Genomic DNA, 21,600 nt, shown 5'->3' on the forward strand with positions numbered 1-21,600 from the left:
ATCCAGCATCCAGTGCCTTATAAGTAGGGAAAGGTGTATACGGCAGATTGGGTAAGACCGTTCCTGATTTTCTCTACCAATTGTGTTACTGCCATTCATCTGAGTCAGGTGACTATATGGCGGTATAATATACAGCACATACTTTATTAATATGCTGCGGATCTATTTTTCCGGTTATATACAGTAACTGGTTACATGAACAATAAAGTCCACATTCTCTAACTAGCCAATCTCTACCTCTGCAGGTGTTGAGTGTATTGGCGGTTTTATATTTTTTAAGTCCTAATTGGATTTTTAATTATAATTATATTAAAGGTTATATTTTAGGTTCTCTATTATTCACTGAGCTATCCTTTGACCAATTTTGTGAATTTATACCCAGTAGCTAATTCATTGTAACCATACAATGCAATCTATTATTGATGTAAATGGTTTTGTGTATACCGAATATGGTATTTCTAGAAGAACTTACTTAAAATGCCTTTTTTTGTGTTTTTCTTGGCAGGATCAAATGAAAAGGCAAAACCGAGCACAGAAGAACTGCAGATAAAGAAGGTGAAGAAGAAAAAGAAAAAGAAACACAAAGAGGGTGAGAAGCGCAAGCTGCCCAAAATGTACAGTAAATCAATCCAGACCATCTGCTCAGGGCTGGTATCTGACATGGGAAAGTGTGACAGCCAGGAAGCCAAAGTAGGAATCCGGGAGGCGTTTAAGGACTTGGTGGTGAAAGTTGAGGAAAAGAAGGCGGTGGCGGAGAATGAATCTCCATTTGTGTCTCTGAAGGAGCCTCGTGTTCAGCACAAGCTCAAGCGATTGGACTCTCTGGAATTCAAGCACCTCATCCACATAGAACACCAGCCCAATGGTGGAGCGCCCTTAATACACGCGTACAGCAGTGAACTCTCTCACCTGTCTCCTGTGGAGATGGAAAGGTTTACTGATGAATTTGTCGACCTGGCGTTTAGCGAAAACGAAAACTGTGCAGCTTATTACGTCATGGGGATTATACACGGGGCAGCTACCTATTTACCTGACCTTCTAGATTACTTTTCCTATAACTTTCCCGGTTCACCAGTCAAAATGGAGATCTTGGGGAAGAAAGACATAGAGACAACAACCATTTCCAACTTCCATGCTCAGGTAAGGAGGGTGTTGGTTTATACTTTGGGGAATATAGAGCTGGCTAAATATTTGTGTGGAAATGGTTTACCTCTCTGCTGCGCCATTGTTTGTGTGAGCTACCCTACAGCAGAAAATCATCGCATAGGTCCAACGATGACTTCAGAGGAGGTCAGTCAAATGTTGTCCGCTTTATGTACCGTACTTTTCAGATTGCACTTTTCCTTCCAAAAATTTGGCAGGAAAATGAGGGGTGCGCCTTATAATCCGAATGTTGCTTACCGGGGATGGTGGAGAGCGGTCGCAGGAGCAATGCCGAGGGTGCTGGGGCTGAGAGTACTTTGCTGTGCTGGGGCTGCGCTGTGCTGGGGCTGCAAGCGCCATCCTGAAAATGTTGGCGGTGCGTACTTCACAATAATGGCACCCGGAGTTGGCACGTGCACATATGGAGCTCTCGCCTCAAGATGTCATCTGCGCACATACCACCTCCAAGCGCCATTTTCCTAATGTCTGCTGCTGGGAGAGCAATGGTCCGGAGGCAGTGCGTGCACAGATAAGATATTGAGCCAAGAGCTCCATCTGCGCATGTACCGACCCCTGGCGCCATTTTTGATGTCCGCACTGCCAACATTTTCAGGATGGTGCCCACAGCTCCAGCACATCACCAGCAGCTTCAGCACAACGCCCACAGCCCAAGCACTCGCCCGCAGCATCACCCCTGCCTCCTGTGACCCCGCTCCCGGTAAGACACCACTGGATTGTAAGACGGACCCCCCCTTTTTTCCCTCTAAATTTGTGGTGCGTCTTATAAACCGAAAAATATAATAAGTCAGAATTGAAGCCTGTATCACCATTAACCATGTATGAAAATCGTTCAGAGTAGTCGTGATCATCCTCCTGTCCTGATCCAGGCATTGTCCAAGTATGTGCCAGGTAAACAGTAATATTTCTGAGTGCAGCAGCATCTCGCCATTACATAGAAGTGGCTCTAATCACACCTATTATGTAATTCTGGTTTTGTGTTACATCCACCGTGGACAGGATGGATCTGTTACATAATTGGTGCTAAAGCTCTCTAGAAGGAAGCCACTGACTAATGGGGTCCATCTGGTTCCAGTTATTTTACTGGAAAGAAGAATGTGAAGCCCACGGTTATATCCGTTCCATACCCCTAAGATCTGTCAGCCTGGGTAATGTTTGTGCAAGGCTTTGCTTATAGCGGGCGATTGTCACTTTATGGAGAGTAATGCACACGCAGGCAGCCATGTTTTCCAGGGTTTCTATATATAGGTTTCTGATTCACCAGTCTGGATCATTTTCAAAAATTCTGAATGTAAACCCTGACCCGAGTATTAGCAGAATCTGTGTCGTGTTGAGGCTTTTAGTGCTGAAGCCCTGAAATGGTTTTCTTTTAAGGCATTCATCCAGTTGTTTGCCGCATTGTACATGATTCATCTGTATTACTTGTGTGCTCCGCGCCATTTATAAGCTGATGGCATCTGACGCCAGATCAAGGGAAAGCGGGTGCAATGAAAAAAAAATGTATATAAGTATAGTTCCTCCGTTCTGCCTTTGCCTCATTGTCATCACGTACAGTTTTGCTTTATTTTTCATGGCCATACTTAAGCGTTGTTGAATACTCACACTTTGCAATCTAGAATATTTCCGAATTTACCTACTTTAAAGGGAACCTGTCACCAGTTTTTCGGCCTATAAGCTGCAGCCACCACCACCAGTGGGCTCTTATATACAGCATTCTAACATGCTGTATTTAAGAGCCCAGGCCGCTGTGTAGAATGTAAAAATCGCTTTATAATACCTAACGGTCACGCTGCGGTGGAGTTGTATCATGTGGGCGTCTCCGGTGCCGGCGCCTCTTCTTTCGGCCATCTTCTTTCGGCCATCTTCGTCCTCCTTTTGAAGCCTGTGTGCATGACGCCTCCTCCTAAGTGTTTTTTTTACATTCTAAACACAGCGGTCTGGGCTCTTATATACAGCATGTTAGAATGCTGTATATAAGATCCCGGTGGTGGTGACCGCAGCTTATAGGCCCCAAATCTGGTGACCGGTTCCCTTTTAAGTATCCGTGATGTTTTAGAGTTGCATTAAATGCTAAGAATTTGGAAGTTTAAAAAAAGCAAAACACAACGGATGAGTTTTTAGTTTGTCTTCTCTATGGAAACAAACTGAAGATACATGTAATCCACACATGACTAAGAATCAAGCTTTGTCACAGCCAGGTATGAAGAACTATCAATAACAAAGCAGCTTTTTTTAAAAGGGGAGACACCAGAAAGTGACATACTGCAGCATTAAGGTTGCTTTCACACATCAGTTTTTTGCCATCAGGCACAATCCGGCAAAAAAAAAAAACCCATGAAAAAACTGATCTGAATCAGTTTTTCCCCTATAGACTTCTATTAGCGCTGGATGGCCTTGTGTTCCATCCGGCTTCCAGCAAAATTTGCTTGTCCGGCGGCCGGATGGAATGTTGAAGTGAACATTGTTTTTTGTCTTCGGCGAAAAAACAGATCGCGCCATACGGCATGTTTAATAATGGAAGCCTATGTCAGCCGGATCCGTTATATGCCGGAATCATGCGCCAGTTTCAGTTTTTTAAACTGAGCATGCTCTGTATCAAAACGGATCCGTCAAAAAATCGGATTGAAAAACTGACGCAACAGATCAGTTTTTTTTCGACGGATCCGTCTCATCAGTTTTTTTGACAAATTGTGCCTGATGGCAAAAAAAACTGATGTGTGAAAGCAGCCTGTGGCTATGTGCCCACATTGCGTTGTGTCCCTGCAGAAATTTCTGCAGCGATTTGAACAGCACACGTGCGCTTCAAATCGCTGCAGAAACACTGCGTAATGAAAAGCCGACTTCATGCGCTCTGGATGCAGCCTCTCAAATAGACAAGGCGCACGAAATAAGTGACATGTTGCTTTTTAGAACGCAGCGATTTGGTAGCAGCCGAAGCGCTGCATTCTAAAACGCAACGTGCGCATGGATTAGGCACAATCTTCATAGACTGTGCAGGGGACACAGGACGCATGCCGTTACACCGCAGTGCAATACGCAGCGTAACTGCATGCAATACGCACACGTGGGCACAGAGCCTAAGACTCTTCCTAAAAACGTGAAAAAATGCAATGAAAAGGAAAACAAATTAATTTACTCACACTATGTTCACACATTGTTTTTGTTGCTGCTTTTTTCTCTGCAGGCAAAATTTGCTCTCTTGGCAGTATAGAAGCTGCTTACAAAAAGCAGGTTTTGCTGTATTTTTGGTGTGATTGTGTTTGATTAGAGTACATTGTTTAATAAAGTTATTTATTCACCAAAAAAAGCAGCAAAAAAAATGCATGGTTTAGTTTTTGCACTTTGTCATTGCTTTCTATGCTGAAAATCCTCTGCAAAGACGGGAAGAATTTAGAGGCTGCAGTTTTCCAATTGAGTCAGGAAAACAAAGCAATCATGAGCGTGAGATTTCTAATATCTCAGTGTTTGCTGTTACTAGTAATAGCAGCTTTTAATTTGCAGAAAAATATTCTGTAAAAATGCAGCGTGTGAACATAGAATAATAGTTGCAGAAAATCTGCAGCATCAAATACCCATGGTGTGACCACAACCTTGATGTTCATGGTTGCTACAGGGACTGCTAAATTCTAAGGCTATGTGCGCACGTGTGCGCTCTGCACTGCACCTAAAAGGTGCGCTTCAGAGCGCAGCTGAACAGCTCCGTTCTGAAGCGCATGGTGCCGGCGAGAACGTGCGCTCTGCCTGCAGCTCCTGCCATAGACAGAGCAGGGGCTGCCGGCAAAGCGCACGGAAGAAGTGACATGTCAGCCGAATCGCTGCGTTCTAATATGCCACGTGCCCACGGCCCCTGCACAATCTGCATAGATTGTGCAGAGGACGCAGGACGCATGCAGTTACGCTGCGCTACAAAGCGCAGTATAACTGCATGAATTACGCTCACGTGCGCACATAGCCTTATTTTGGAAAGCTTTCCCTAGAATGTTTTCCTTTTCCAAAACTATTATGACTTACAATATTGTAGAAAAACAAAACCTGTATTATGCATTGCTTATACGAGGGGCTGCTGATAAGTTTTTGGCTTTACCCAGAAGGAAACTAAATAGGATGATGAAAATAGTTATTCCACATACTCTCCACTGATGTGAACACACTTCTTACATCAGTATTCCAAGTTCTGTAAGCCTAGCAAAAAGGATTTCGGTTGTGCCTCAAACCAGGCATCTGAAGCAGCCATGGCATTAGAAATGGTGTGAAATTTGGTACCCTTGAGGTATTTTTTCAGGTTTGGAAACGGAGGATAGTTGGAGGGAGCTAGATCTGGTGAATAAGGTGGATGGTCAACTAGCTGGAAGCCCAGCTCTGCCAGTTTTGCCGTGGTCGCTTGTGCAGTGTGAGCAGAGGCGTTGTCTTGCAGGAACAAGATTCCTTTGGACAACTTGCTGCGTCTTTTGGCCTTCAGAGCTGCCTTCAGTTGGTCCAAAAGTTCAATGTAATACCTTGCATTGATGTTGGAACCTTTTGAAGGTAGTCCACTAGCAGCACACCCTACTTATCCCAGAACACAGACGCCATCACCTTAGTGGCTGATTTTTGCACCCTGAACCTCTTGGACGTGGAGAATCACTGTGTTTCCACTGTTTTGGCTGCTCCTTGTTTTCAGGGTCACACAAATAAATCCAGGTCTCATCCATAGTGAACAGACCATCCATGAAGTTCTTATCAGTCCGGAAACGCTGACAAATTAACCAGGGAGTTTTCACTAGCATGAGTCTCTGATCTGTTGTCAAACATTTGGGGACCCAGTTTGCAGATCGCTTCCTCATGTCCAAATATTCCTGGATAGTGACACTGGAAATCCCTATGATGTCTGCTACTGCTTTAGCTGACATTTGTCGATTCTTCAGTATGAGGTTGTGCACAGCATCAATGATCTCCGGAACAACCACCACTCTCGGTCGGCCAGGATGTTCCTCATCATTGGTGCTGAAGTAGTCCATTTTAAATTTAGCAACCCAGTTCTTAACTGTGGAATATGAAGGGCATTGATCCGCCAATGTCTGCGACATATCACCATGGATATCCTTTGCAGACTTTCCTTGCAGAAACCAGAATTTCTTTGTCGCTCCTAATTGGGAGACCCAGACAATTGGGTGTATAGCTACTGCCTCCGGAGGCCGCACAAAGTACTACACTTAAAAGTGTAAGGCCCCTCCCCTTCTGGCTATACACCCCCCCCGTGGGATCACGGGTTCCTCAGTTTTTTGCTTTGTGCGAAGGAGGTCAGACACGCACGCATAGCTCCACTGTTTAGTCAGCAGCAGCTGCTGACTTTGTCGGATGGAAGAAAAGAGGGCCCATACTAGGGCCCCCAGCATGCTCCCTTCTCACCCCACTTTCTGTCGGCGGTGTTTGTTAAGGTTGAGGTACCCATTGCGGGTACGGAGGCTGGAGCCCACATGCTGATTCCTTCCCCATCCCCATTAGGGTTCCGGGTGAAGTGGGACTTTACCGGTCTCCAGGCACTGAGACCGTGCTCCATCCGCAGCCCCTGGAGAAGCCGCTGGATATGGAGCTGAGTATCGTCAGGGACAGGCCCTGCTCCGTCAAGGTACTCTGTGTCCCCGTGCATACCGCGCGCACACCGCAGCATGGCTGGGTGTGTTAGTGCGCCGGGGACATCAGCGCTGCTGCGCTTGTGCCATTTCCTCACTACAGCTTGGCTGAGTGGGTAGACTTAGGGCGAACGGTCGCGCCTGTCGTTGGGGTCAGTCACACTGCGACGCGGCTGGGACTTGTGGTGCGCCGGGGACTTCCGCGCTGGCCGTGCATATATCACGGCCGCGCTTATTACTACAGTCCCCGGCTTTTGCGGCCTAGTTCGTCTCGTTCCCGCCTCCGCACCTGCCAGTCAGGAGGAGGGCGGGACGCCGTACAGAGCATCAGCGCTGAGGGCTGGAGTCTGTTTTACATACTCCAGCCCTCACACCAGGCACAGTAGGACGCAGTTTCCCGCACTTTGTTTGTGGCACGCCCACGGTCCGCCCCTCTTCACAGGACGCCGGCAGCCATTCCTGCCTGCACGCTGAGCTGCAGAGGGGAGACGGGGAGACCCAGACACGGGATTCTACGACCTCATACCCGCTTTTCAGCGGGCGGTAAGCAGCCCTCAAGGGCTCACCCCCACTTGTGCCGTTGTGTACTTGGTATTTTGTGTTTGCAAATACTTTTCACTGTACGGTCGCTGGTGATTCTCGGCTATATACCCTCCTAGATTGCAAGGAGGCAACAGCATGTCGTCCGTTAAACGCAAGGGTGCCAAGGCACAGACTTTATCTGCTGCCTGTACCGCATGTGGGGCTGCTCTACCGGCAGGTTCCACTGACCCCCATTGTGTGCAGTGCTCGGCCCCTGCAGCACTTGCTCAGCCGGGGCCTCTGCTAGACGTGACCCAGGGTGTACCACCTGTGAATGCTGTCCAGGTGACAGGAACGGAGTTTGCAGCTTTTGCTGATAGATTGTCTATGATGATGTCTAAGATTCTTGAAACATTGCAGTCTAGACCAGTAACTCAGACCACGGACACTGTTGAATCATTGCTCCCTGGTCCCCCTCAGCTGGAACACTTCCGGGCTCCGGGGGTGTCACATGCACCCCAGGGTGACGGCTCTGACTCGGACGACAGTCCCAGACAGCCTAAGCGGGCTCGCTATGAGGGGCCCTCAACTTCGTCTCACTGGTCAGGATCCCAGCGGGATGAATCTATGGGTGATGAGGCGGATGTAACTGATCAAGATTCTGATCCTGGGACCGCTCTCAATCTGGATACACCGGATGGTGACGCCATAGTGAATGATCTTATAGCGTCCATCAATAAGATGTTAGATATTTCTCCGCCAGCTCCTCCTGCGGAGGAGTCAGCTTCACAGCATGAGAAATTCCATTTCAGATATCCCAAGCGTAAATTAAGCTCTTTTCTGGACCACTCTGACTTTAGAGACGCAATCCAGAAACACCACGCTTATCCTGATAAGCGGTTTTCCAAACGGCTTAAAGATACACGCTATCCTTTTCCCCCTGACGTGGTCAAGGGCTGGACCCAGTGTCCCAAGGTGGACCCTCCAATCTCCAGGCTTGCAGCTAGATCCTTAGTTGCAGTGGAAGATGGAGCGGCACTTAAAGATGCCACTGACAGACAGATGGAGCTCTGGTTGAAATCCATCTATGAAGCTATTGGAGCGTCGTTGGCGCCAGCATTCGCAGCCGTATGGGCACTCCAAGCTATTTCAGCTGGGCTTACACAAGTCGACACTGTCACACGTACATCTGCTCCGCAGGTGGCACCATTGACCTCTCAGATGTCTGCATTCGCGTCTTACGCGATTAATGCTGTCCTAGACTCTACGAGCCGTACGGCGGTGGCGTCAGCCAACTCCGTAGTTTTACGCAGAGCCTTGTGGTTGAGAGAATGGAAGGCAGATTCTGCTTCCAAGAAGTGCTTAACCAGTTTGCCTTTTTCTCGTGACCGATTGTTTGGTGAGCGTTTGGATGAAATCATTATACACTCCAAGGGTAAGGATTCATCCTTACCTCAACACAGACAAAACAAACCCCAACAAAGGAGGGGTCAGTCTGGTTTTCGGTCCTTTCGAGGCTCAGGCATGTCCCAATTCTCCTCGTCTAAGAGGACTCAAAAGGATCAGAGAGGCTCAGATTCTTGGCGGACTCAATCACGCCCAAAAAAGACAGCAGGAAGAACCGTCACCAAGACGGCTTCCTCATGACTCTCAGTCTCCTCTTTCCGCATCCTCTGTCGGTGGCAGGCTCTCCCGCTTTGGCGACATTTGGCTGTCACAGGTCAAAGACCGTTGGGTGAGAGACATTCTGTCTCACGGGTACAGGATAGAGTTCAGCTCTCGTCCTCCAACTCGTTTCTTCAGAACTTCTCCACCGCCCGACCGGGCCGATGCTCTGCTGCAGGCGGTGGCCGCTCTAAAGGCGGAAGGAGTGGTGACTTCCGTTCCTCTTCAGGAACAAGGTCACGTTTTTTACTCCAATTTGTTTGTGGTGCCAAAGAAGGACGGGTCGTTTCGTCCCGTCCTGGATCTAAAGTTGCTCAACAAACACGTAAAAACCAGGAGGTTCCGGATGGAATCTCTCCGCTCCGTCATCGCCTCAATGTCTCAAGGAGATTTCCTAGCATCAATAGACATCAAAGATGCTTATCTCCACGTGCCGATTGCGCCAGAGCATCAGCGTTTTCTACGCTTCGTTATAGGAAGCGAACACCTGCAGTTCGTAGCGCTACCTTTCGGGCTGGCGACAGCCCCTCGGGTCTTCACCAAGGTCATGGCAGCAGTAGTAGCAGTCCTGCACTCGCAGGGTCACTCTGTGATTCCGTATTGGGACGATCTACTTATCAAGGCACCCTCTCAAGAGGCATGCCAACACAGTCTGAACGTGGCACTGAAGACTCTCTCCAGAGTTTCGGGTGGATTGTCAACTTTGCAAAGTCAAATCTAACCCCGACCCAATCACTAACATATCTTGGCATGGAGTTTCATACTCTCTCAGCGATAGTGAAACTTCCACTGGACAAGCAGTGCTCGCTGCAGACAGGGGTGCAATCTCTCCTTCAGGGCCAGTCGCACACCTTGAGGCGCCTCATGCATTTCCTAGGGAAAATGGTGGCAGCAATGGAAGCAGTCCCTTTCGCGCAGTTTCATCTGCGTCCTCTACAATGGGACATTCTCCGCCAATGGGACGGGAAGTCGACGTCCCTCGACAGGGATGTCTCCCTCTCTCAGACAGCCAAGGATTCTCTCCGGTGGTGGCTTCTTCCCACCTCTTTGTCAAAAGGAAGGTCGTTCCTACCCCCATCCTGGGCGGTAGTCACGACAGATGCGAGCCTATCAGGGTGGGGAGCAGTGTTTCTTCACCACAGGGCTCAGGGTACGTGGACTCGGAAAGAGTCCACCCTTCAGATCAATGTTCTGGAAATCAGAGCAGTCTATCTTGCCCTGCAAGCCTTCCAACAGTGGCTGGAAGGCAAGCAGATCCGAATTCAGTCGGACAATTCCACGGCGGTGGCGTACATCAACCACCAAGGGGGAACACGCAGTCGGCAAGCCTTCCAGGAAGTAAGGCGGATTCTGTCGTGGGTGGAAGACACAGCATCCACCATATCCGCAGTTCACATCCCAGGCGTGGAAAACTGGGAAGCAGATTTTCTCAGTCGCCAGGGCATGGACGCAGGGGAATGGTCCCTTCACCCGGACGTGTTTCAGGAGATCTGTCGCCGCTGGGGGATGCCGGACGTCGACCTGATGGCGTCACGACACAACAACAAGGTCCCGGTTTTCATGGCACGATCTCACGATCACCGAGCTTGGGCGGCAGACGCCTTAGTTCAAGATTGGTCACAGTTCCGGCTACCTTATGTGTTCCCACCTCTGGCACTGTTGCCCAGAGTGCTCCGAAAGATCAGGTCCGACTGCCGCCGCGCCATTCTCGTCGCTCCAGACTGGCCAAGGAGGTCGTGGTACCCGGATCTGTGGCACCTCACGGTAGGCCAACCGTGGGCGCTACCAGACCGTCCAGACTTGCTGTCTCAAGGGCCGTTTTTCCATCTGAATTCTGCGGCCCTGAACCTGACTGTGTGGCCATTGAGTCCTGGATCCTAGGGGCCTCAGGTTTATCTCATGAGGTGGTTGCCACCATGAGACAGGCTAGGAAACCATCCTCCGCCAAGATCTACCACAGGACGTGGAAGATATTCCTATCTTGGTGCTCTGCCCAGGGAGTTTCTCCCTGGCCATTTGCATTACCTATTTTTCTTTCCTTCCTGCAGTCTGGGTTGGAAAAAGGTTGTCGCTTAGCTCCCTTAAAGTCAAGTCTCCGCGCTATCCGTATTTTTTCAGAAACGCCTAGCGCGACTTCCTAAGGTACGCACGTTCCTGCAAGGAGTTTGTCATATCGTCCCTCCTTACAAGCGGCCGTTGGAGCCCTGGGATCTGAACAAGGTTCTAATTGCTCTTCAGAAGCCGCCTTTCGAGCCTATGAAGGAGATTTCCTTTTCTCGGCTTTCACAGAAAGTGGCTTTTCTAGTGGCGGTCACGTCTCTTCGGAGAGTGTCCGAGCTGGCGGCGTTATCTTGCAAATCTCCCTTCCTGGTGTTTCACCAGGACAAGGTAGTTCTGCGTCCAATTCCAGAGTTTCTTCCCAAGGTGGTATCTTCCTTTCATCTCAATCAGGATATCACTTTACCGTCTTTGTGTCCGCATCCAGTTCACCAATTCGAAAAGGGTTTGCATTTGTTGGACCTGGTGAGAGCACTCAGGATCTACATTTCCCGCACGGCGCCCCTGCGCCGCTCGGATGCACTCTTTATCCTGGTCGCTGGTCAGCGTAAAGGGTCGCAAGCTTCCAAATCCACCCTTGCGCGGTGGATCAAGGAACCAATTCTTCACACCTACCGTTCTGCTGGGCTTCCGATTCCATCTGGACTGAAGGCCCATTCTACCAGAGCCGTGGGTGCGTCCTGGGCATTACGGCATCAGGCTACGGCTCAGCAGGTGTGCCAGGCGGCTACCTGGTCGAGTCTGCACACTTTTACCAAACATTATCAGGTGCATACCTACGCTTCGGCGGATGCCGGCCTAGGTAGACAAGTCCTTCAGGCGGCGGTGGCCCACCTGTAGGAAAGGTCTGCTTGACAGCCCTATCACGAGGTATTCTTTTACCCACCCAGGGACTGCTTTTGGACGTCCCAATTGTCTGGGTCTCCCAATTAGGAGCGACAAAGAAGAAGGGAATTTTGTTTACTTACCGTAAATTCCTTTTCTTCTAGCTCCAATTGGGAGACCCAGCACCCGCCCTGTTTTTTCTTAGGGTATTTGTTTTTCGGGTGCACATGTTGTTCATGTTGATAAGTTCAGTTCTCCGATGTTGTTTATCGGATTGAATTTGTTTTTGAAACAGTTATTGGCTTTCCTCCCTCTTGCTTTTGCACTAAAACTGAGGAACCCGTGATCCCACGGGGGGGTGTATAGCCAGAAGGGGAGGGGCCTTACACTTTTAAGTGTAGTACTTTGTGCGGCCTCCGGAGGCAGTAGCTATACACCCAATTGTCTGGGTCTCCCAATTGGAGCTAGAAGAAAAGGAATTTACGGTAAGTAAACAAAATTCCCTTCTTTTATCACTCCTCTGCTCTCAGTTGCTGTGAATATCGCTTAGACTCCGCCATTTTGTTTACCTGCGTGCGTAGAACACTGTTGCCATAAGCAACAAACACATTATTTTGAAATATTAGATTTTGACATATTAGACACACAAGGCTTTCATGTGATGTAAAAATTACCATAGAAACAAAAAGGATCACAAAGACCTATCAGCAGCCCCTCTTATCGCACCATCATATTCCACAGTGCTCTACAGACATCATATCACTGTCCCCATTGGGGCTCACAATCTAAATTCCCTAACAGCATGTCTTTGGAGTGTGGGATGAAACCAGAGTATATAGAGAAAACCCACTTATTTATAATGCATTGCTTATATAGCACTATCATATCCCACAGCTCTGTACAGACCTTATCATCACTGTCCCCATTGAGGCTCACAATCTAAATTACTTATCAGTAGGTCTTTGGAGTATGGAAGGAAATTTGAGAACCCGAAGGAAACCCAGCAAACACAAGGAAAACATACAAACTCTTTGCAGATGTTTTCCTTAGTGGGATTTCAACTCGGGACCACAGCACTGCAAGACTGCAGTGCTAACCACTGAGCAATTTATGCACATACAGTTCCCCTACGCTTGTAGCAAATAAATTGGCATTAGGATAGATGTCTGGCAGCCATATTTTGTACAAAGGACCATAAAAACATCCAACTTTTATTGCAGGCTGTACTTATTCCGGCTATGGACGGAAATAAGGTGAAGTTATGACTCACAAAGGAAGGACAGACGAGACTGACATATGTCATCCAAACTGGACATCCCCGTCTCCTTTATAGTATGGGGGATACAAGAAAATGAACTACTGTGTTTCACCAAAAATAAAACTGGGCCTTATGTTTTGTTATGGTTTTTTTTTTTTTTTGTATTTTGTTTTTTGCTCCAAAGATGGACAAAGGATTTTCAAGGAATGTCTTTTTATTTTTTTTCCCTACACAATAATCCACATTTACTCTTGACCTCAAAGTCCTATCACATTCTGGAACATTAAGGAGACATTTGCACACTGCGGTGCGAAGATAGGTGGAACAATGCAATACTGCTATGAAAAAACATGTAAACATTGAGATACTTGGCACGCAAAATTGGCCAGATTTTATGTGAGCCCAACAGCCAGTGGCAATGCAACAACCTCATTTTTGTTGGGTTTCTAGCAAACTAATGCCTTTCTTCGGGTTAAAAAATCTATAATGTATGGGTGGACAGAAACCTGCAAATGAAGAATTAAAATGCCTGAAGCTGAAGAGCAGGAGTGCGCAATCAGAAGGCATAACCCTGTAATCTAAGAAAAACCGATGGCACGTCCTATCTTTCTGATGTGAACAGGTGCAAACTGAATATGAAACAGTAACAAAAAGGAGACAGTTGCAGGTTTCTGTCCGCCCATACATTGTAAGTTGTTTTTTTTTTTTTTACCCAAAGTGAGGCATTCGTTTGATAGGGACCCAACAAAAATTAACTCTCCTTGCCGCTGGCTGTGGGACTCGCATAAGATCTGGCCAATTTTGTGTGTTAAGTATCTCAATTTTACATGTTTTTCATAGCAGTAATGCATGTCTATATTCCCATATTCATTGCTACACATATCTTAGCAATGCAGTGTGCAATTGTCTCCTTTTTGTTACTACGTTTCATATTCGAAAGATAGGATGTGGCATCAGTCTTTTTCTTAGTTCTGGAACATCAACATAACTCCAAACCCTCCCATCTATCCATCTCGATCCTGGAAACCTGAGCAATAGACTGGTGCAATTGAAAGGGGTTCACTTGCTCGTGGTGAGCCAGGCCTGAGGGTATTCCTTCGTTCTCCTGCCCCTAGGGTAGCAGAAGAGCACCTATACATTGACACCTTTTAGCGATTATCAGTTTTCTCCTTTTTATTTTAGGTTTCCTTATTTTTTCTCTTTACATATATTTTTCTAAGCCCAGTACTATTTATATAAAGTTTGGCCCTTGTCTGGGCTCGGAATCCGCAGCGATTCTGTGACACTTGGACAGTAGTGCATATTCGTATTTTGGGGATTCATCATTCCATTTGACGAGTGTTGGCAGCTTCTTGTGTATTTGGGGGTGTGGGCTGTATTGGGATGTGGTTCATGCTCCATTTGCAGCCTGAGTTGAAGGTAAATACAAGATTGAATGAGTAGATGGATTAACCCCTTGCAGTCACACCCATGTGACGTGCTGAGAAGTGTGTACATGACACAGGACGATAGTGGAACGGCTTTTTGCTGAAGCACAAGCTATTCTAGTGCATGTATTTACAACCACAATTCTCTTACACATAAGCTTCTGTGTGCACCCACCAGCAGAGGGAAGTAACTGCTTACTGTTACACAGGACATTGGAACTCTCCAACACAGTATATAGTAAGCTCCCTTGCGGCAGGCATGACACACATTGCCTTCTAAAGCTGTCTTTATGAATGGGATCCGGGGGCTCTGAATGATCTACTAAGAAATGAAAGCAAACCTGTCACTTCAAAGTGCCTCTGACAGCAGCATGCAGAACTGAAAGATATGCGTTCTTCAACAGTCTTTATAACAAAACTGCAACCACACCAATTGACTCAAGTCTAATGTATAGATACTAGTCTAGTAATGGGCGAACCCAGACTGTTAAAGTCTGGATCAATGTGGGATACCAAGTATTTGTGCATCGGATCCAGCCACCCAATTAAAAAAAAAATAAAAATAGGAATAAAGCAGGAACGTTATACTTACCGAGTCTCCAGCGCAGCTGTACACACTGTTTGCCCTAAGGCAATTATAGGTACCCGAACTGAAGACCTATAAATATAACTTTATTATACAAATTAAATGATTATCGTTAAAATAACAAAGTGATAGTAATGTAATACAGGGTATCAGCTGGCCGCGGACCAACTGATTATATTCCCATATATTTCATATAATTTCACTTCTTATCCCTATATCTGCTAGTTAATTTAACCCTACGTTGATCAGGGAATTTGAGTTTTTTTTTTTCCTGTGAGGCTGCTTTCACACCTCCGGTTTTTGCTATGCGTCACAATCCGGCACTTTGCAGGAAAAACGCAACCGTTTTTTTTTTTTTTTGCTGCCGGTTGCGTTTTTCCTGCATAGACTTTAATTAGTGCCGCATTTTGCCGCATGGGCTTGCATTCCATCCAGTTTTTGCCGCATGCGGCAGATTTAGCCGATGCGGCGGCTGGATGGAACGTTGCCTGGCACGTTTTTTTTGTGCGGCAAAAAAAAAACGCGCCGCATCCGGCTGATGCGGCGCTTTTCCCAATGCATCCCTATGGATGCCGAATGCGGCGCGATGCGGCAAAAAACGCATCCGGCCGCCGCATGCGATTTTTGCCACTGCGCATGCTCAGTAGCATGCCGCAAGCGGCAAAAACCGGACGGGCCGCATGTAAAAAACTTATGCAAAGGATGCGGTGTTTTCACCGCATCCGTTGCATGGGTTTCACAGCCGGATTGAGCCGCACGGCTCAAACCGGATGTGTGAAAGCAGCCTAACACTACTTCCAGGGCCACTCATTACTCTCATACATATTCACTGCTTTCCTCGCCCACCGGCAGTTCCGGCATCTGATTAGTTGGTCAGACTGCTCCCCCATCCTGTGTGACAGCGTGTCTGACTACTTGGAATCACACATGCTGTCTGTGTCCCTATAGTGGTGTACAAATAAATTGATGTAGGGCTCCCCCATATTATGATGCCCAGCAGAAATAAAGCATACGGCTACAGGCTGCACCCCCGAGCTGTGTGCTTATCTTGGCTGTGTATCAAAATAAAAAGAACTGCATGCAGCTTTATGAAAAAAAATAAATAAATATTAAAATTGTATAATTTTAAGAAACCGGCGTGTGGTTCCCTCCTCCCCCAATTTTGTTACCCAGCTATGATAAAGCTGACAGCGGGAGGCTGGTATTCTAAAGCTGGAGAGACTGATGGTTATTGCCTAAAAATAGCAGCCTCCCTGAATTGTTGACATTACCGGCACTTTACCCAGCTCATCCCGATTGCCCTGGTGCAGTGGCAATCGGGTAATATAATATACTAAGGCCTAGATTAATATTTGGAGGCGTCGGAGACCCTCTCCCCATTATTAATCTGTAAGTGAAAAGAAATAAACACAAACACCCAAAAAAAAATTAAATATACAAAAAAACACCACCTTCCTCCAATTGATTAAGCCCCAAAACATCCCTGCAAGTCTGACATAATCCACACGAGGTCCCATGATGATCCCGACTTTGCTTCATACTGAAGTCACAGTGCACGGGAACATTAGAAAATATGACTGCCCGCTGTGGCTTCAGGCTGAGACTGACTGAGCTGCAGCTGCGAATGGTGATGTCACACAATTTATCCGTGGTCACAGCTGGAGATTCCCACATTACCCTTTACCCCACCGGTGAGGACCTGCATCTCCTAGTCAAAAGCTGTAGATTTGGGTCTCCATAGATTTATATGAGGATTGACAGATATTCTGGATTAATTCTGGACCCGAACTGGGGTTTTTTCTTTTTTAAATCCGGTTGGACCCTGCCGGTCCTGAATATCTGCAGATTTGCCCATCTCTAGTTATTACAACAAGGTTATTCCAAAAAAGAAATAGATGAGGCCTTTAATGAGGTATTAGAAAACAATAATGATAAAAGACCCAAAAAAAGGTAATTGTTGTTTTACTTTAAGACCTAGTCCTATGGATCGTTTTTATAAAATCTACGATTAACCAGAATTGGCTTTTAAGAGAATGAGTCTAAATTAAAATGAGCCAAGAGAAACCAGTCGTTACATATAAGCGCCATTGTAACTTGAAAGGAAATAATAAAAAGCGGGTTCAATAGTAGTCATGAATCTGATGACTGTATATGTTGCAATCCCCCAAAAGGGAATATAAATGGGGAAACTGCAAATATTGTCCAACATTAACTGATAAATATGGGAGGAATAAAAACTTGTGTAAAAGAATCTATACGTGGCAAAACAAGCTATTTGGTTTGTCGTGTTCTGCCCATGTGGGCCATACTATATGGGAAAAATATTCGCCCATTAGCAGTCACACTAAAGGAGTTTATTACCGTATTTTTCGGACTATAAGACGCACCCTGGTTTTAGAGCAGGAAAATAGAAAAATACAATTTTAAGCAAAAAATGGAGTCATGACACACTGTTATGGGGCGAGGATCTGCTGCTGACACTGTTATGGGGTTAATGTCCCCAAATTCTCTACTAAGGTACCCCATCCTGGTAATGATTCTCATGCCTTGTATATACATTATATACCCCCATCCTGCTCATATACCCCCATCCTTGCTCATAATATACCCCCATCCTGCTATACACCCCTATGCTGTGGCACATAAAAAAAATAAACGTTCATACTCGCCTTACCTCACCTCACTCCCTCCAGCACCGCTCCTCCTCCCGTCTGTGTCAGTGGCAGCGCCGCTTAGTGGAGCCGTCCCCGTTCCCCTGCAGTACCGCGATCTCCTGGCTGCCGGCGGCTGCGTGTGGACACGTGCACACAGCGATGACGTAATCGCTGTGCGCACCTCTAGTCTCCACTCAGCGGCCGCCGCACAGACAGGAGGCGATCGCAGTGCTGCAGGGGAACGGGGATGGCTCCACTCAGCGGCAGCCAGTAGGAGAACGCGGTACTGCAGGGGAACGGGGACAGGTGAGTGTACTGATTCACTGCAACCCGCGCTGATGATGATGCACGGGGGGGCAGTAAATACAGCCGCACATGATCACTCCAGGCTGTAGTTGCCAGGGGTGATCTTGTGGGCCGGCTGTTTATCCCTCGCCCATCATCTCGCCCACCTGTCAGCGCTGAGAGATGATGGGCGGAAGGATGGGCGTGCATATTAAATGAGCGGGTCCACGTAGTCACGGCAGGCGCTGCTGCAGCCTGCTCATGCCCCCGATGACCCGCTCCACCGCAGCACCCTCATTCCACGCAGCCTTACATTCAGACCATAAGACGCACACCCCACTTTCCCCCAACATTTGGGGGGAAAAAAGTGCGTCTTATGGTCCGAAAAATACGGTAAATAGCTATGAAACCAATTCTCCCAGATGAGTCTGTACGTACCCAGCATGGTGGTGATGTGATGATCCTGTCTTGCAGGATTACACACCGCACATGTACTTCCACAAGGGGGCGATACGTAAGTTACTTATGCGATGAGGCAAAATGGATCATTCACACTAATGCAAGCTGAGCCCTAGGTCTAAAGGAAAAAAACGGTGTATTTCTATAATTGACATAATGTTTTGACATTAGCCTAATAAAAGCTGTTTTTAATTCATTCCTTTTTAACTTCACTCATCTGAGCAAGAGCTTTGCACATAAATGTGACTGCACTAAGAAGGTGCATAGGCCTGAAAGCGCAGGGTGGCGCTAAACTGCCATCGCCTATGTGCACCAGCTTCCTCCTGCTGTATAGTAGAGGCCGTATTTGCTATACATAAGTAAAGATTCAGTACCCTTATGATGAGTGCTGCTTTTTCTTTCCTCCGTACTTTTTCTATAGACCTCACATTGCTCCGGTCGTGGATGCCCAGCTGTTGGGATATATCCAGCCCTGTCTCATAGGGATTTTTATTTTGCAGGTAAAGAGGACGTACTCTCATGGTACTTACAGAGCAGGGGCAATGAGGCAAATCAGCCTAGTGGGAGCAGTTGACGAGGAAGTAGGGGATTACTTCCCAGAATTCCTGGACATGTTAGAAGAGTCTCCTTTCCTAAAGGTAAGAGAACCGCATGTTATTTTCATCCCCTCTTACCTACCATGTCCTTACAGGTGTTGTACAGGATTAGAAATGGCGCCACACCTGTTAATGGGCTGTGACTGACATTGCCTCTTATCCCCATTAGTTTGAATAGAGCTGAGCCGCAATAATACAACATGTGGATGGACAGTTGTGGTGTATAGGCCAAGACCTGTCAATCCAGGGCTGCAGGTGGGGAAAATCCGCTGGGGACCTGCCTGTCCTACTAGTCTGCAGTGTGATCGCGGTCCCCAGCAGCTATTAAAGTACGTTATTATGGGACACGCCACAGCGTTGGAGTCATACATACCTGACATTGTACAGCCAGTGCCTGAAACATGCTGCCCGTGGGTTGGGCAGTATGGCATCCGCTGTCAGGTTTAAAGCTGAGGCCTAGTTTATTACTTACTGAAATGGCTGTTCTTTTATACTTTTCTGTGTTATGAAATGAGGGCTTGTTTTTTGCCTGATCAAATATTACTTTTATTTAACCCCTTACTGAAATCCACCATACTTAACGGCACAAGTTGGTAGCGGGTATATGCAGTGGAATTACCCAGTGCCACTATAGGGGCCATGCCATTCTGTGCGCACACCAGCAGTCCTGTGACACTGGCACAGCGTGCCAATGGGTTATTTTGACAGGGGTGGAAGGGTGGGTCACCATGGAGTTTCTTCTGTACGGATGAGGCGAATCATTTAGCCAGGCCACTTTCACCACATAATGTGCGCCTTAAAAACAATTCCTTAGAAAACAATGTCAGAATTTCACCACTCCTGTAATTTTTTCTCCATTTGCCAGCACATTATATGTTAAAATGAATTATGTCTTTTGAAAGTTCAACTCCTCCCACAAAAAAACAAGCCGTCATATGCCTATATGGACAGAAAAATAAGTTATGGCTGAGAAGGCGAGGAAAATCAAAAACTGTAATTGGCCACGGCGGGTATTGGTTACCAGCATTCACGGTGTGCGATGAATATGTGCATTTCATCATACTGGTCATTACAGATGTGTACGATTGTGGGTGTTTTATCCAATAGGCTTTTACACATGACAAATCTATGGAGCATTTACAGGCCTCTGCTTGTGATTTAGCTGCGGGGGGCCAGTATGCTGACGGGGACCCCCTTTCTCTGCCTAACCACTTAAATGCTGCAGTAATTGCTATATCCTCTAACTGGATAAGTGACCAGCATTGCACAGGCCCAACTGTGTCCTCTCCATCAGTAACTCCTGCCGATCATACACAGCTCTATAATGTGTGTATTGGGAAATCCCTTTTCCTTTTCAGTGCATACCACCTGCTATTCTGTTATATGAAGGAGCTAAGCACTTTCAGCCTGACAGTCCTGGGATTACCTAGCCATTATTATTGTTGTTTATGTATTACTAGCTTTAGTAGTAGTATTTATTCGTTTTATTATCTTTAAAGCAATGTAAATTTCACGGCTGTGTACATGTGAAGAGTTTCCATACAGATAATACAATAAGCGGTCACGGAGGTGGGGACCCTGCCCTCGCAGGCTTACCATTTACAGGGTATTGGGGTGGGAGACACTAGGTCGGGGAGTTATACATGCTGTTTATTTTATGTGTCCTATAGAAATAGGACATATTTCCACTTTGTGTCATTCTACAGATACCGGTTTGCTAATGTATGATTTCATGTTTAACAGCAAATGTATAGAAACTGACTGTCAACTTTCCCTTGACTGACAGCGCACTTTGCCTTGGGGGACTCACTCAAGCCTTGAGCTAAAGAGCCGCAAAGAGAGTGACGATGGCCCGATAATGTGGGTGCGCCCAGGGGAGCAGATGATCCCGGTCACTGATATGCCAAAGTCTCCTTTTAAAAGAAAAAGGTAATATACCCCAGTGTGTGTGATACCTGTGTGTATGGTGCAAAACTGGCCCCTTGTAAAAACTGTTCTTTCCCTCTCCGCATATAAAGCATCACCGAGCCTTCCTTTCCTGCTCACCACATAGGGTCAGACTCTATTTTATCTATCTGGCTAGTATTTAATGTAGAAACATAAATGTAGTCAGGAATGTGTGATTTCCAGAATTTCTCCTTTTAGGTACAGTAGCGATTTCTGGGAATTAATAGTTGTATCCTCTTCACAGCTACTATTTGTAAAGCCTAAAATCTCTGAATGGAAAAAAAAAGCTGCCCGCACAGGGAATTTGGATTCCATCTTGATCAGAAGAATGTTACTCGCTATTTTCCTATTCCTACAGCTGGCCATACATGAGATGGTGGTCTGTCCCCACTCCTCCATACATGCTAGGCTTAATTGAGAGTCCCTGGGTTTTGAGAGAATCTGTAGCGGATGATCTCCCACCTAACCAAAATGTTGGCTACGGAAGGTCCAATTTCTATCTATAGATAGAGAGAGAGATAGATAGAGAGAGAGAGAGAGAGAGA

At 46.8% G+C, this 21,600-nt stretch overlaps 1 protein-coding gene across 1 annotated transcript in view; it reads left to right on the forward strand.

Annotated features, from left to right (window-relative positions):
* The window catches only part of RSBN1L (round spermatid basic protein 1 like), a 128,764-nt gene that overhangs the window by 76,814 nt on the left and 30,350 nt on the right, over nucleotides 1-21,600 (forward strand). The window contains exons 3-5 of the mRNA XM_075345197.1: nucleotides 506-1,140; nucleotides 19,013-19,150; nucleotides 20,895-21,037. Of these exons, the coding sequence (XP_075201312.1) occupies nucleotides 506-1,140; nucleotides 19,013-19,150; nucleotides 20,895-21,037 (916 nt within the window). The remainder of the gene's footprint in view (nucleotides 1-505; nucleotides 1,141-19,012; nucleotides 19,151-20,894; nucleotides 21,038-21,600) is intronic.

This window comes from Anomaloglossus baeobatrachus, chromosome 4 (genome assembly GCF_048569485.1).
Source record: "Anomaloglossus baeobatrachus isolate aAnoBae1 chromosome 4, aAnoBae1.hap1, whole genome shotgun sequence".
Taxonomy (NCBI): domain Eukaryota; kingdom Metazoa; phylum Chordata; class Amphibia; order Anura; family Aromobatidae; genus Anomaloglossus; species Anomaloglossus baeobatrachus.